A 17,657-nucleotide genomic window follows, 5' to 3' on the forward strand; every position below is an offset into this window, starting at 1 on the left:
ACAATCCAACCTCTAGGGTCAGCTGGATGAAACAAACAAAAAAAAAATCACCAGATGTTATTGGTTCGAGTAAAGCAATTTATTGCTCAGTAGCAAATTTGACAGAACAGTGATCAAACAAAGAAAACAAGACTGATGGGTGGTGCCAAATCAAAGAACAAAATAAAAAACAAACAAAGGCTAACTGGATAGCTTATCAAGCTGACCACAAACAAAGCAACTATACTCCTTAGCCAAACTAAACCTCAGTAGCAACACCCACCCCAAACAATAAAAACTAACACAAATGAGTGAAACGTGCACAGAACTAGCTAAATAAAACTGGCTCCTCTAAACACTCACATTTAATACACAATATGCAAACTGAAGTTGGCTGACTGGTTACAGGGGCCACAGTCTCTCTTAAGACTCCTGGCTCCACATCAAATTAGCAGCCAGCAACAGAAGCTCTAAACCTCTGTAGACACCCCTCAGTGAGCCAACCAACCAAACCAGAACACACACAAATCAAAGAGAAGCAGAAGTTTTGGTTGTAGATCTGCTCATGTGTGGTTATTGCTGGGGTCTTCTGGGAAGAGGAGTTGTGGTTGAAGACCAATCCAGCAGGTCTGGAGGACCAGCTAATCAGCTAATCAGTCCTCATGAGTGCTAGGTGTGATCTGGAGCTCAGTCTTCAGCCAGGTGTAGTCAATCCTCTCTCCACGAGCCTTCCAGACACAGAGGCTGTACAAAGTCCGTTTCACAACACATAGCCACCAGAGGCTGTACCAATCACCAAATGACCAAAGTTTCCAGTACCAGTAGTAGTGTATGATTCGGTGATCATCTCTCCTTCAACACACTGGTTAATCTGTTTGCTTAAGTAAAACCCTGTAAGCACATGTGAACAAAAGAGGACACATCATACCAGCAGGGAAGTGTTCATTCGGCCAATAAGCCTTTACTTTCCAAGCACCAAATGGCTATAATATACTTGTGCTGATTCCAAAGCCTGAGAGAGTGGAGTGGAAAAGATAAAGTGAAAGTATCACACCTCTGCAGCGCAATCCTAAATCTTGCTAGATTAGTCACTGTCGCGTTCCCACGTCTTTCACCGGATTACTGGTGATCAGGTTATATGGTGAGTAATGAAGGCTGCAGGGTTTTACAAGAGAGAATGAGACATGTTTGATCCAGTTTCATTTTTTACTGCTTGACAGTTCGACTGAACTGCAATTATTAATCTGTGATGCAACATTTTCCCAGCTCAAAATTTTTTTCAAGAAAGTTTAAAATTTATTGAAGAAACATGAAGTCAGCACACCAGATGCTATGGTCAATGTTTTCATCGTGTGTTTGGATGTTTATGCATGTCGGTGCCATATGTGCTTGTGAGAACTGACCCTGATAAATGAATGAATGAATGGATGAATGAATGAATGAATGAAGAAAAGCTATTCACAGCTCACTGGTGATACCATATTTCTTCACGAATCTCTCCCCAGGCAGAGGCAGCAGCGACAGATGGCGCTACACGTCTTTTCAACTCTTGAAGCAGCGGCAGAGCTGCTCGTGTCGGGCTCATCCATATCCAGCTGGCATCACCCACCCATGAGGCTGCAAAGAAGGTCTGTGTGTGCAAAAACGTCTGAGTGTAAAGGTGTGATGTGCCTCAATGCAGATTCAGATGTAGCTTAGCGTCTTCACCAGATCACAGATTGTGTCTGAAGCTGCTGGGTCAATCTATAATCGAGGGACTTCTGAAGTCCATGGGATATATCTTACATACATTTTTATTAAAAGTAAAAAAAAAGAGAAAAGTTTTTTATGTTCATTATGATCATGTCTGTACAAATTCCAGAATTATTTATTATGGAAACAATCATTTATTCATAAAAAATGACTTTATCCCTAAAGTGTCAACTAAATAGCCGTCCCAATTTATTTTGGATTAACTGCTTCACTTGATGATACCAGTGTAAAGTGTGTTACAGAAGTCAAATCTGATAGAACGGAAAGCATGAATGACCTTTACTGAGTCTGCAGCAGAGATTTAGTAAAGCAGGACTGCACCACTTGAGCACCAAAGGCAACTCTGAATCAAAAATAACGCCCAGGATGAGGAGATTTTGTTCGTGCTGCCGAGGCTGAGGCCAGGGATGGAAATAATGATCGCTTCAAATTTGTACTCCAAACATCTAGTTATTCATTAAAGGCAGGACATGATAAGATGAGATCCTGTGCATTTTCTACGATTTTAGGGACAAAAAGAGAATTAATTGACTGAAAAAAGATTAATCAGTAATGAAAGAAACTATGGATTGCAGCATAACCTGGGAATAGCAGTGAGTGTTGCACTTGTTCCCACCACTATTTTTAGCTGATTACCATCTCATTCATCCCTATTAGTTTTCTGCTCCCCACCTTCACTTTCCATTGAAGCATGAAGCAGTCTTTCACAATCCTCAGCAGCATGACAACATCGTATGATTTCCTGGATAGACTAGTCGGTCTAATCAGCAGAACTTCCAGATGTGACTCAAAATCATTCTGTTGTTATTCATACAATATGAATGCATGGTTGTATTGTTGTACTTCGTGTCAAGTGTTGAATCATGTCTGTTCGAATGGGAAATGTGGGAGCAGATGTTAAAAAGGATGCGGGCAGGACAGTTTGCACACGCAGTGACCTGGGAAAATATTTGTTTTCCAGACAGACAAAATTAGAAAGAAATGGTTTGAAATCCTCAAGGGGTAAAATTTCAGTGCCCAGATGTGCAAGCCTGATTGAGACCAATCCATACAGACTCAATACTGTTTTTACAGCCAAGAGTATATCTAATAAACTGCATAACTGACTTGAAAGAGGTGAGTACTTATGCAATCAACACCTCATTTACATTTATAGTTTTCAATCGATTGGCATTACTTTGAAAAGAAACCTTGATGTCCTTTTTTTGGTACATTCTCGTCAAAGAAAACAGTTGAATAATGAACATGATTCAGCGTTGAAAAGCAATGAAACTCACTCCAGTCAGCATCAGTTCAGCCCTGAAGAGTCTGAAATTGAGAAAATAAAACAAATATTCTTGGTTGGCGGAGTCATAAACAAGATCATCAGATCTCCTTAGCTCATTGCTCCTCTCTCATAGAGGCCTGCTACTTTATGAACACATTATGCTACATGAACCTGCAACTCCACTGTTAGAGGCTGAGTTGCATAATGGGTAATGTAGATACCAGGTTTTACAAAAAGAAACACGACTTCCTATAAAGATGGTATCTTGACTGTTGTAACATCTGACCTCAAACGTGCCACAGCTAAGCTTTATCATTCTTAATCTATTGCAAAGCGAAAAAAGAAAGTAACATGTTATTTAATCAGCTTCGGTGATTTTTAAGTCAAGAGTCATCAATGGTTTGTGAATGAGGAAACAGGAAAGTAAATCTGAAAAAGGTTTCTGTGAATGAAGCACAGTCTTTGTCGTTGATGGATATGAATAGAAAATGAACAGCATTGGCGGTATTGTTTAAACTTACGGCCATGACTCAGAATAATGGTCTTATATTAAGTAGAGAAAAGAAAAGTCAGTGAGTGGAAGTGGAACAACATCAAGGGTAAAAGATATGAGGAACTGAGTGACAGACTGTGTTTTGTGGCTGGTGTTGCTCAAGGGGAAATACTTTCCTGTATGCCACACTGAAAGGTCACGTCAGCTGAGACCTTAAGGATCTTCTCTGAGCAGATTAAAGTTGACGTTTCTTTACCTAAACGGCTAAAAAATAAAACTCCAGCCTTTAGCCAAAGTTCAGAAAAACCAAATATGTGCTGTGATTTAGGGCAAAATGTAGAATGTGACGGCAGATAATGACTTTATCTGTAAATCCAGAGCTCAAAGTGAGTCCAGGTTCCAGGCTCATTCACTGAAATAGCATTATTATATAGAATAGAGCCTGATTTATACATTAATTCTGAGCTCCATTCTGCTGTGCTGCTCTGTGGGAAAAGGTCAGATAAACAGATTAGTGGAAGTCTTTCCTCTGAGGTACAAGTCAATTCAGCTAAAAGTTTTACATTTTTTCTCACTGAGGGGCCAAGGTTTGATCATTGAAAAACTTTCTCATAAAAAGGACTTCTGGAGGGAGAAAAATGTGTTGCGTAAAGTACACAAACATCCTGATATCAACATAGTTTGACTGAAAATAAAAGACAAGTTCACTTCACTGTTATGTCGTTTTCACTTGATATACAGTCGTATTGTCCTACATTGTGACCACATGATTGCACAAAATGTCATTGGAAAGTCCACCGAGCTTTTGCTGAACCATCAGTCTTGACCAAAATAGTGCACAAATGCACAATTAATATTGAAGTTTTTTATTTTTGCACTCTTGGTCAAACAAAAGCAGACACTTCAATTTTTTTTCCATTTTTTAGACTCAGCAATTAATGAAATATTCATGACAAAAATCAACAGATGAATCAAAACACTGAGTAACAGTTGCATTTTAAACGCTCAAAACATGAAAGAATAATTCCCTCGTTTTTTTTAATCCAACGCATTTTTTTCCTAAAAATAGAATTCACAGTTTTTCCACGCTGTAATGCTTCCTCCAGCACACTGAGCTACGTTAGTTCACTTCAACCTTGCATGTTATGCATCAAATTGAATCAAGACATTTAGAGGGCTATATATTACTTGTTAAATACTTAATAAAGAATGAACAAAGAGCCTAACAAAAGAAGCATTAATGCATCTAATAGCACTTCTTTCCATCACTACGAACATAAAACGTGATATTGGACTGTAGCATCATAACAGTTTACAACTTTATGACCAATAAACCTTGCATATAAACTTTTCCGGTAAACAGATGAGCAGAATTTACTGCCTTCAGTTTGACTATTTGAAATGTCAGAACAAACTTCTGCTCCGCTGTCGTTTTCCTTTTTTTAAATAGCCTTTTTATCAGCAACAGTCATAGCTGGAGGCATTGCGTTCAGGTTTCCAGTCGACCTTCCAGTCTGTTTCACTAAACTAGATATCTCAGGACATTTCTTCTTCTTCCTCTTGCACAAAAACCCCCTCAATGATGAACTGACTGATCAAAGGTCAAAGATCCCTGTAATCTTAGAGAGCGTTTTGGTCAAAAAGTCACAATTCACTCTGTGATTCTGGAAACATTTCACACAAAGGTCCAATGGGAAAAAATGATAAAGTTGTTCAATTTTCTGTCTAAAGAAGCCAAAGGTCAGCTTCATTTGACAACGCAATGTCCGGCAAAACACTTTTGTAGCCGTTATTCAGCACCATAACTCAGGAACAGAAGGGCAGATCGTGACCGTCTGTCACAACTGAGCTGACACAGAATTAGTGACCTTAATCTTCAGCAGAATTCACAGCTACATCCACCGTCAGTCAGTCACATAAACATAATACGGTTTATTATCGTCTTTCAAAATCTTCACTGCATATATTCTATGAGTCTAATACTGCAGTTTCACAGGTTGATGGAGATGTTCTAGTTCAATAATGGTAAACTGCAGATAAATCTATACAGAGACAAGCAATCATCTGGTTGTTTAATGGTTTACTGCACATACGACACCTGAGCACATCTAATTTTCATTTAAAACCATAAATGATGCACGAGCATAATCATTTTACATCTAAATAGTTGTTTTTTTCCACCAGCACACACTTAGAATACAGAGAAACCATCTATCAGGACCTTTTTCAATATTATGTCTTAGCTGTCAGGGAACATGCACAAAGAAAGACTCATCTCAGGTAAACAGAAAAGATACGCCTTTCTGGATTTGCAACAAGCAGCTTTAGATCTGAAGGAGCTGAATTTGTCTTTTGAGCAACCTTTTGTTTTAAATAGCACCTCTTATTTTCTTGGTTTTGACAGCTAAAATATTTTTAAACATCTTATCACTATGCTCCCTGAAACTGAATGTGACTTGACTCCTGATAAAGCACAAATGTTAACATCACCAAAAGACAGACTCCCTCAGACGGTGGTGATGTTTGTTCTCCCGCTGCTCTGGCTGTGCAGGCGTCTCGGGGAGGTGCAGCACTGCAGCTGCTTGTTGAAGTGTTTGCTGAAGCTTTTGCTCATCAGGTACAAAGCAAACGGGTTCACGCAGGAGTTGGTGAAGGCCAGGATGCGAGCGCTCACACTGGCGATGAAGTGGCCCAGCGACGTGTCCGCCTGGCCGTAGTGGTAGGAACGGTACAGGTAGATCACATGGTTGGGCAGCCAGCAGACCGCAAACAAACCAACAAACACCAGCACGGTTTTGGCCAAACGCTTCCTGGACTTGATCTGACCAGAGAGAAGAGAGAAGAAATGAATTACTGCATCTTCTGTCAACAGATTGACATATTAGTTCAGCCATTTGTGATCAAACATCTGCTCACTCAGTTGACAGTCCTGTCAGATTTAGCTGCTCTTTGTGTTACTCGATTTCACTGATTGACAAGAAAAGCATCCATGGCTCATGATGCATACGAGCTGTTAACCTTTTGATGCACAACATGGGTCAAAAATACCCATTTACCATTGAATATGGGTCACTTTTGACTTATCTTATGCATCAAAGGGTTAAAGGCTGGTCCGTGTGGTCCACAGAGGATCTCCTGTAGCACAGATTGCAGAAAATCTTAATCCTGGCAATAGAAGGCTGTCAGAAAACACAGTAGTTCAGTGCAGAAAGCATTAACAAAGGGCATTTGAGCATCAGATCTGGACCATGAAGCAATGGAAGAAGAAGATCTGGTCAGATGTGGACATTTTGGTGTGTGAGCGTTGCTTGCTAGGGAACAGATGATGAAGAGTTCAAGATGCTGACTTCGACTTCAAATTTCCAAGATTTCACAGATCAAGTATCTCTAAGATATGCTGGAAAAACAAACCCAATCCTTAGATACCATAGGAGGTCTTCAGAGGTCTGTGGAGTCCACCTCTCGACAGCTCAGACTTGTTTTAGTGGCACAAGTGGACCTACATAATATTAGATGAGTGCTTTTAATGTGGAAGATCTGTGTGTATTCAGATTTTTTCTCTTGTTTTCCCTTGTAGCAAAAAGCAGAGATCATAGGAAAGTTATTTTTTTAAAAGAGTATAATTTGGAGAAGTGGAAATTTGTTACACATGCTTGTAGGAGAAATGGTGAACAAGAGAAGTTGGTATTGAACTTTTCATCCTCCCAGATAAAATGCTTTGCATGTTCATTCACGGCCCCACTCACACAAAGATGGTGATAAGCTCCACTTAAAGTCCATTTAGTTGTTGTTCTGTGACTTTGATCATTTAATGCAAACTTCATCATCACATAAGCTTCCCAGTTGTCAGAGGATTGTAGTTTTTTAATCCACTTTTTAATTTTTTCTACTTCATAAGAACTAGACAAACTCAATCAGCTGATGAACATTGTGATGATCAAAAGTCTCACAACTATTAATGAAGCAACCTTGGCGAGAGACAGTTTTGTCAAAAGGCAAGGATCCAGCTTTGAAACTATTTTTTCTTAATTATCTTTTGATTTGTGTTGCAACCTCTTGTGCAAAATTCAATTAAAAATATTTGAAATGTTCTCGTTAAAGGGCAGTTTGATATTTGTTTCCCTCAAAACTTGTAGCCTGAAAGCAAAATTAATACTACTTTTGGCTCTTTATCGTCCTTAGTTTAGTGCATAAAGATTAGAAACAGAGAGCCTGGCTCTGTCCAGTCAATCAAAACGACAAATTTTGTTTGTTTAATCTGTACAAAAACAGAACTGTGGACTATAATTTGCAGTTGCACTTGCTGGGAGAAGCTAACAGGCACCCAACAATCAGAAATCCTTGACATGGTGTTATTAGCCATCATCATAGAGGTGTTCTCAGGCTGCAACCAACAATTATTTTCATCAGAACTGCATCTTAGAGTTATTTCCATGAATTATTGTTTGGTTTTGCATTGTGTGAAGTGTCAGAACACAGTGAAAGATGTCCAAAATTTGAAGCCCAGCCACATAAATTCAAAGCGATGTTTGTGTCTCAGAAACGGCCACAATGCCAAAGCTGCATAGCAACTACTCACACTTTAGAAGCTGGTGTGAGAAAAGTTTTGGCCTTTGTACTCAAAATTGTAATTTGTGCGGCCTCACAGTTAAGGTAACACATAATCACAATTCCCACAGTTTAGGGCCAAGGGGGATCTTTGGTATATGCTCAGTTTTTCTCCTGTCTCAGCTACCTTCAAAATAAAGGCAAAATAGCAATGGATTTGATCATTTTTATCAATTGGCAAACCTCCTGGTCATTTTAGCTCTCAATCGCTGGTTTGTTTCAGAATGTCTCAGGAAATAATGACCCAACACATACAGTCAGGGGTCATTAGGGGCGGGGCAACAATTTGGTGGCATCTCAGGGGGCGACTTAAAGGCATTAGAGGAAATTTAATTTCCTACGACTTTGAACATAGCATGCACATGCGCACATACAACCTCTCCCTCACCCCCCTCTAACCTCCCCCCTCTTAACATTTACGAAGAAACGCCCCCCTCCAGAAACTTGCGTAGCACTCGTGAAGTTGTCTTTTACGGCTGGGTCCCCCTGGATCTTTATCTGCCATTATGTAAAAAAAGATGAGCAAAACAAGTCGCCAGCTAACTACGAAGCTATACCAAAGCAACACATACAGAAAACACATAAGTCCAAGGCGTACGTAATCTACGTAACTAGGCCTGAGCCGGAAGATTTTTGATTGACAGGAAAGGGAGCAAACCAAACACCTCGGTCCGAGCGCTTTGATTGGCTGATGTTTTTCGGGTCCTGCCATGTCCACAGTTTTTTTTTTTTTTTTAATTTTTTATTCTTTTAGAGACCATACATACAAGTCCACTAAAGGTCAGTATATTCATTTTATGTGAGTCAGATAAATTAAACAAAAAAAAACATCCTCCATAATGCCTTTAATAGGTGATATTTACTCCATTGAATAGGGCCAGGCTGGCTGCTATGTCCACTAAGCTGTGTGTGTGGCCTCAAGGAAGAAAGTAAGGTCTTTGCTATATTCTGACCTGTCTCTGGAGGTGCAGGTGTCCCTCAGCAGGGATGTCCGCTGAGCTCCTGACCAGACTGCGAGCGATGAAGCAGTAGTAGACGGATATGATGAAGAGTGGGACGATGTAGAAGATGAGGAAGGAGGCGGTGGAGTGGATCTTGGGATGGAGCTGTCCGGTCTCGGGGTAGGGAGCACAGGTCGTGAATGTCTCGTTGGTGTGGCTGGTTGTGAAGGTGTGCAGGTCGGAGAAGACGGCTTCGGGAATGGCCAGAGTCCCAGAGAGCAGCCAGATCGCCCCGACTCGTAATCTGAAACTGATCGTAGTGCTGGACCTGTGGATGTCCAGAGGTTTCACGATGGCTTTGTACCTGAAGGAAGAAGAAGCCATTTATTGGGGCAGGTTAGTTTCTTCATTAGGCAACTGCAGAAACATATTTGATAGTCTGATAACTGATTTAAATTCAATTTCTTTTTCTAATCAAAGAAATATAACCTCTTAAAGCTCACCAGAGGAAATTAATAATGATATTTTAATTATTTAAATCAACATTATGGAGATCCGGTGGGAGTTAGTTCCAGAGCGGGTGAATGCTCTGCTCCCCATGATGCTGTGAGGTTGATGGAGGAAGAGGATCTGAGAGAGTGAGTGGAGGAGGCGATGTGAAGGAGATCAGATGGACAGAGAGGGGTGAGGTTTTGGATGGCCTTAAATGCATACAGGAGGATTTTGAATTCAATTTTGGATTTTACAGGGAGCCAGTGGAGTTGCTGCAGGACGGGGGTGATGTGATGAAATGAGGAGGATGAAGATGATACGAGCAGCTGACCAGTTGAAGCTTATGGAGGGATTTGTGAGGGAGACAAAAGAGGAGAGAGTGGCAAAAATCGATGAGAGAAATGACGAGGCTGTGGACAAGAATAGAGGTGGTATTGGGGGTGAAGGAGTGGCGGAGAGGATTGATTTGGAGGAGGTGGAAATATGCAGGCTGGGTGATGTTATTGATGTGGGATTGGAAGGAAAGTGAGGAAACGAGGATGACACTTAGACTCTTAACCTGAGGGGAGGGAGAAACTGGGGAGCTGTCAATAAAGATCAAGCAACTGTCCATTTTGGATAGTGTAGATTTTATGCCAATGAGAAGAATCTCTGTTTTGTCACTGTTTGGTTTTAGGAGGTTTGAGGTGAACCAGGATTTTATTTTAGATAGGCTGTTACTACCACAGGTATCTGTGTGCCCTCTGGTTTTTGGGTAGTTTTCTGCTAGGCGTTTTGTGGGGAGATTGCATGTGTGGGTTCATCTCTGGCTGTTTCTCAGTTTCTCCAGCACCCCAGCTGCCAGCCGTTCCAGCCAAAGACTCTGGAGTTAACGACCTACATTGCAACCCTGTTCTCCCCACCTACCGACCTTCCTGATTGGGTGACCCTCCAGCTCCCCTCCACCTCTGACCAACCAGACACACCTACTGCCACACCTGCAGGCTATATACCTGCAACCATGCTGTATTTGTGACCAGTCCGCTCTGGTGCCTCTTTGCATGTGATCATTTGTTTGTATTTTGATGAGTTTTGGTCTGTAGGTACGTGTGGTCGGGTTGGTGGGTACCACAGACTTAGTGAGTGCTCCAAACACTTTCGGGCTTAGTGAAGAAGCCATTCAAATTTTGAGTCTTCGTTACCTGTGTGGTCAGTGTGTGTGAATGTGAGGCACCAGTTTTGTTTAGTTCGTTTTGGTACTTTGTATTAGTTTTTGTTACTGGTGGTGGGTGTTGCTGTTGTATTTATGTTTAGCCAGGGAGTTCAGTTGCTTTGTTTTGGGTTTAGATAGGTTTGTGAACGCTGTTATCCTTCATTTTGTTATATTCTGTTCTTTGATTTAGCAACACTCGCCAGTCTTGTGTTCATTTTTGTCACTTTTATGTTCCTTTGCCACTAAGCAATAAATCCCTTCACCTAAACCAATAACATTCTGGTTATTTTTGTTACATCCGGTCCTCCCCTAGAGGTTGGATTGTAACATAGGCAGTTGTTGAGGGAGGAGGCTGGGAGTGTGGAGTTGGGTTTACTGGACAGGCAGAGCTGGGTGTCATCCGCATAACAATGAAAATGAATGCTGTATTTACAGAAGTTATTTCCGAGGGAAAGGAGGTAGGTGATGAAGAGAAGGGGCCCCAGGACAGAGCCCTGGGGGACACCTGAAGAGATTAGGGAGGTCTGCGAACAGAAGGGCTTGAGTTGGATGAGAATTATCGTAGGCTCTGAGTTAAAGGAAACAGCAGATGATGTTGGCATGTTGTGAAAGCCAAATGAAATGGATGGTAATAAATGACATCAAAAGGTGTGCTCAACTTGTCATGATAAACATAAAAGGCAGTGAAAAAGCATTAAAAAGCTTGGATGGTTACGCAGCTCGACTTGATTAACCTTCAGAGAGTCCCTGTTTCTTTGGTGAGCTGCAAAAGGTCAAAAATGCTGAAAATACTAACAGCTCCTGACACAGTTGTGTGCATTTATTTCTATTAGAAGCTGCATGTTTAAGCTTTCTGTCCGTCAAATTGATATTTTCCTCCCAGAGCAGCGTGATAACTGGGGAAAACATCGGATGTCTGTACTTCATCAGATCGTCTCTTCACTGTGTTCTCAGTTGCCTCCAAATAAAAGAAGATTGTTGAGAGCAATTTAAATACAGTTCGCTGTATTAAGAAATATCTTCTAATTCTTGTGAAAGGAGGAAGCAAAGATTAAAGGAAAATCTGGCAGATTTAGAAATGTAGATTTAATGTTTTGCTTTTATCATGTGACATTTGAGATATCTGAGAATGTAGGGGTTTAATTAAACGGTCTGAGGGCACAGTGGAGTCAGTAGCAGATGTTTTTGTCTACCTTAAATCAGAATATCAAAAAGTTGATCTATTGATGGGGGTCAAACGGTGCAGAATCAACAAGTATAGCATGTATGCAGTCCTCAAAGGGGAGTTTACAATCAGCCTGCACACAAATGTGATTATTTGTGCCATTTTAATTTATTTATTCAGAAAGTTAGAAGGTTTTGGGGCAACAAAGACTCTAATGCAATTAGAGAAAAAGTTACAGAAACTAAAATATGAAAAAAAATCTTTTTTTTTGTTGATTAGATTGTAAGGTTCTGCTGTGATAAATGTCATATATGTCAATGCCTTGATGTCAGGATGTTCTATATGTCTGTAATAGTTTTTTCCCCTGGAATTTTCTGTTACAGCAACATGAGACCCACTTTTATGGACATCTTCAGCAATTAATTAACTCGTTAGTTGTCAGCTATTAAATTAATAGATATTTTGATAATTGAGTAATCAGGTTCAGTATTTTTTTAAGAGCAAAAAGTCAAAAGTCTCTCATTCAAGCCTTTAAAAATTTAGCAATTTCTTTTCTCTTTACTCCTGTTAGAGGACAAGCAAATAAATATATAATTCCTGGCCAAAAAAACAACAAAACAAAAACAAAACATGCATGCCAGTCCCCTATTTGTTCATGAAATCATACAGTGAATGTGTCAAGACATTTCCACACCTCATCTTTGGCTTTTAGATGCACAAACTGGCATTTGTCATATTTTGTAGACCAAACAACTAAATGATTATTTGAAAAACTAATTCATAGAATAATCACAATTGAAATAATCATTATGTGCAGCCACATTTTATATAAAATCACAGGAAATATTCTCTAATCATTCAGTATTTAAAATGTAACTTGTCAAACAGAAAAGGGTCTTTAATAGAAATATAATTTCTGAATTATTTTCTTAATAATTTACTTCAAAATCACAGAGAAAAGATGAATAATACAATAGCAAAGCTGTCACAGATTTCAAGAGGAATTTCCTTGAAAGAATGTTCAATTTAAATTAAATTTGCACAAAACACAACTCAGGCTTTTGTTCCATGTTTTAATTATGTGTGTAGGATTTCTAAAATGTGTTGCAAAGCTGCAGAAATGCATCCATTAAATAGACTTTTCTCCTTCTAAGCATCCTGCAATGGATTTATTGAATCTCGTGGATCTTTGGTAAATAAATCTAGAAGCTGGGAAGTTAAAGCAGTTTTAGAAGCAGCTCAAACAGGCTGGATGTCCGGTACCTGTCCGCAGAGAGCGCGGTGAGTGTGAACACGGAGACTCCCACCGAGGTGAGCTGGATGAAGGCGATCAGTTTGCAGCCCACTCGGCCGAACAGCCACCGGTCCACCAGGTACTTGCTGGCGTCCACCGGGGCGCAGGTGACCAGCAGCAACAGGTCCCCCAGAGCCAGGCTGGACAGGAACAGGTTGGGCACCGTGCGCATGGACCTCACCTGCAGACACGTCTTCATCAGGGTGACATTTCCAACCAGACCTACGATGATGATGAGACCATAAACGGCGGCGATCCCGATGCCCGGGAGCCAGATGTTGTACCGCTGCTGCTCTTCTGCTGAGTCCCGAAACGCTCCGGAGACATTTGGGGGGAAAGTGCTGCTGTCCTCGGTGGTCAGGATGAGCGGATCCTCCAGAGACATAGCAGCTGAGGACAGATGTGTCCAGTGTCATCTCTGCTCAGCCTTTCTGGCCGCTTTATAAACTACATTCCCTCCTGCTGGTTCGTGCGTCACTCCAGCACTGATGGAGGTAATATCTACAGGCTGATCAGAACACATACAGCCCCTATAGAATATCTACAACCCATGAAACAGTCATTTTTACGACTGTCTAACATTCAGTTATAGCTATTTTTATTTCGGCTTTAATTTAAAAAAAAAAAACAATTAACCAAAAAAAGTGAAACTACATTTCTACAAAGAGTGCCGATTAACTCAAAAAATTAAATGTAAATTAACTGATTGCAAGTATTTGATTCAGGAGCAAAACTGTAACTTTAAATGAAAAGAAAAAATCTCAGAGGAAGCTTTCTTCTGTGAAATACCTGAAAACAAAAAAGGATCAAATGCTAAAATAGAAATTCTCTGAAGTTAAAGATTAAACATTAAAGTTGAGCCAACTTAGAAAATAAGTAGGAATAAAAAAGAGACTAGTGAAGGAGGCCACCAAGACACCTATGATGCCACTGAAGGAGCTATAAGCTTCAGTGGCTCAGATGGAAGAAACTGTGTATACAAGAAATTTTTCTTCACCAGTGAAAGCTTTATAGAAAAGTGGCAAAGAAACTGTTGAATAAAGCTCATATTAAATCTAGAGTTCACCAGAAGGCATGTGGGAGATTCTGAAGTCAACTGGAAGATGGGTCTTTGGCCTGATGAGACCAAAAGTGAGCTTTTTTGGCCACCAGACTATAGGCCTTCATCGTAAACATACCAGCCCCACTGTGAAGCACGGTGGTGGCAGCATCATAATGTGCAGATGCTTCTTGGCAGCAGGAACTGGAAGGCTTGTAAAGGTAGAGGATAAAATGAATGCAGTCAAGTATAAGGAAACCTTGGAGGACAATGGACAACATAATACATTCTGCATGAAAACTGCAACTTGAGAGAGGATTAGTTCTCCAGCAACACATTAACCCGAGGCATACAGCCACATAGAAATGGTTGTTCACTCTGGATCCTTGTGCAATCTGACAGAGTGAGTAGTTTTGTAAGAAGCATGTGGTTTAAATTGGAGTGACATGATGTACAAGGCTGAGACATAATCACAAACACAGGTTAGTGCTGTCATTTTGGCCCGAAGTGCATCTACTGAATTCTAACCTAAAGAGGTGAATGCGTATGCAAGTAGTTATTATGCGTTTTATTTATTATTTAATTTCTGTTGCTTTGTAGAAATTGCCTTTACTTTGACACAAAAGAGTCTCTTTTTGCTTGTCAGAAAGCCCCATTGAATGATCATGATTCAGTGTTGCGAAGGAATAAAAGGGTAACATTTGCCAGGGTGGAAATGTTCTCTAGGTACTGCAGTTCTTTGAGGCTGTCAGAATCACCTTGTTTCCTACTGAGAGGCTGAGGAGCTCCTTGCTGTGTTAGATATAATTTAGTAGGTATTGAGAAATGTTCACAGATTTCCTGACCCCTTCAGTGTATAATAGCAGCAAATATGGATAGCACATAAAATAAACTCCAATTTATGCAAAAGAAAATCTCTAAATTTCTTCTAAAGAGGCCCCATTGCTGGAAAATTTGTATCAAACGGTGTTAATCTAAGGTCCATTTTTATCTTCTAGGTCTCCAAACAAGGATGAAGTCTCCTTCCTCTATTACACACAAATACATTCATCCTAAACTGCCTCCTGGAGGTGAAATACTGGATCGCAAAAGACCATCTTCATCTGAATGACAATGAGTTGAAAGTGATTGTTTTTGGTTGTCCCCAACAAAAATACAGCCATCAGCAGCCTCTTAATCCCATGAACAGAAAAGCTCTTCCCATGTCAGGAATGCTGGGGTTGTTTCTTGTTCAGCACTGAAATCTTACAAACAGATTAACTCCGTGGTAAATGGGTGCTAATTTCAACTGAGGAACACTGCAAAAGTGAAATCCATCCTCTGTCTAAATGACATGAAGACTGTGAACACTGCATTTATCCCATCAAGGCTAGATTACTCTTTATCTCGTCTGCAGCTGCTGACTTTAACCGGCAGCATCCCTGCACAGACTACCTATAAAATATTAATATAAGTAAGTAAAGTAATAATATTTTATTTGTTTGTAGAGCCATGCATGGGTTGGCACCTGGATACATTTCTGACCTTCTCTTCCTCCTACTCTACTTCCATGTGTCTTAGATCCTCAAAACTGTTCTTTTTAACTTTTCTACAATGAAGGTTGGTGGGAGATCAGATTGTATTAAATCATGCTTTATGCTGTAATTAAACATGACTTAACTGAAAAGCTGCAACTCAACAGATATATGAAAAATCAAGCCATTCATAGTGGTTTTGTATATGTATTCTTCATCTGGTCCAACTTTTAACTGAAGCTTATGCTTACACTGAGACAGATATTTAATAAAAAAAAATAAGAAGTGAAAGAAATGTTATGTCCTGAATAGAATTTCAATAACATTTCTTCCAATTTCAGATAAGAAACTGGGAGTTTCTCAGTTTGTTTAGGCAAATCATTAATTTGCAAATTTACTAGTGGTGTACCTCAAGGCTCCACTCTAGGTCCAATCTTCTTTTCATTATACATGCTGCCACATTTAAGAAAACTGGCATTCCTTTTCCTGTACATCATCTGTTTTGCAGATGATGTACAGCTCTATCTATCAAAGCTCTTTCTATCTATCACAGCTCTCTATCTATCAAAGCTCTCTCTATCTCCCAGCTCTATCTCCCAAAGAAAGGTAAAAGCAAAGACTCAGTGCACACTTTGTTGGACTGCGTAAAAGACATCTTTTTGCAGCCGTTTCTTGTCTTTTTGGAGTCAGTTTGTGGTCAGTTTGTCATCTTTTGTGATTACTTCCTGTCTTCTTCATGTCTTGTGCATTCTTTTACAGCCTGTGATTGTCTTTTTGAGGTCAGCTTGTTTTTCGCTGTGGTCATTTCATATGTGTTTATGGTCATTGGGCATCTCTTTGCATTTAAGATGGTTGTTTTGTGTCTCTTTGTGATTGTTTGAATTTCGTCAGTCATGTCAAACTACTTCTCTGACTAAAGGGACCATGTGGCCTGTTTGTCTTCTGTTGAAGCTTATGTTTACACTACAGACAACTATTTTTAAAAATTCAGAACTGAAGCAGATTACATGTCCTGGACCTGGATATAACATTTCTTTCAGTTGTAGATAAGAAATTAGGAGCTTCTCAGGCCGCTTGGGCAAATTATTAATTTGCAAATTTACTTCTGGTATACCTTAAGGCTCTATTCTAGGCCCAATCTTAACCTTAATCTGTTTGTCTCTCCGTGTGCAATATTACACAACAACTGATTTGGATGATATTTTCAGGGAAGGTCAGAAACGACACAGGGACCACCTCATTAGATTCTGGCAGTGATGTGGCTTACAGTTGTTGAGGATTTCTGTATCATTGCAAGATAGTGTCACAACATCACTATCACTATGACAACAAGTGAAAGCTACAGCTGACGATCACATGATTGTGATCCTACTACAAATCCACTGCTGCAGACTTACTGGAAATGATACAAGGAACAATTGATTAAATTGTGGGGGTGTTTCTGAGTCCCATCAATTCTTGCCGCCCGCTACATATTTAGGTCACGCGATTCGTTATCCATACAAAATGTACACATGCATAACACACACCTGTGCTAAGTGCAAGGTAATTTTGTTTGTGGGTACATCTATACTAAATGGCCACATTCTGTGTTGCATGGTTTCTGATCATCAATAACTCATATAAACAAATGCTGCATTTCTACAAAAACATTCTGTATTTGTAACAATGCCATATGGGGGAATGAACAGCCTTGGTGGAGTACTGTGCCCTCTGTGTGCTTTTCTTGTTATTTTTCACTTGGAAGTCTCATATACATACAAGCCTGACAGTAACTCTATCTGATACTAACTGATTTTGATGAAGACAGATTTCTCAAATCTCATTTTTATGCAGAAGAAACATGTTACATTGGGACTACATTCAAAAAGTGAACCACAGAAACAAATCACTCTATAAATGTGTGCTGTTTTTGAGAGAA

The 17,657-nt window shown here is 39.9% G+C and overlaps 1 protein-coding gene across 1 annotated transcript; it reads right to left on the reverse strand.

Moving 5' to 3' along the window:
- Positions 1-4,341: 4,341 nt before the first annotated feature.
- LOC110952348 (gastrin-releasing peptide receptor-like) lies at positions 4,342-13,667 on the reverse strand. Its single transcript, XM_022195857.2, has 3 exons — positions 13,153-13,667; positions 9,053-9,404; positions 4,342-6,312 (listed from the first exon to the last, which is right to left on the reverse strand). The coding sequence occupies exons 1-3, from the start codon at positions 13,566-13,568 to the stop codon at positions 5,998-6,000; spliced, it is 1,083 nt and encodes a 360-aa protein (XP_022051549.1). The 5' UTR covers positions 13,569-13,667; the 3' UTR covers positions 4,342-5,997.
- Positions 13,668-17,657: the final 3,990 nt, after the last annotated feature.

The sequence above is a fragment of the Acanthochromis polyacanthus genome, chromosome 14 (genome assembly GCF_021347895.1).
Source record: "Acanthochromis polyacanthus isolate Apoly-LR-REF ecotype Palm Island chromosome 14, KAUST_Apoly_ChrSc, whole genome shotgun sequence".
NCBI lineage: Eukaryota > Metazoa > Chordata > Actinopteri > Pomacentridae > Acanthochromis > Acanthochromis polyacanthus.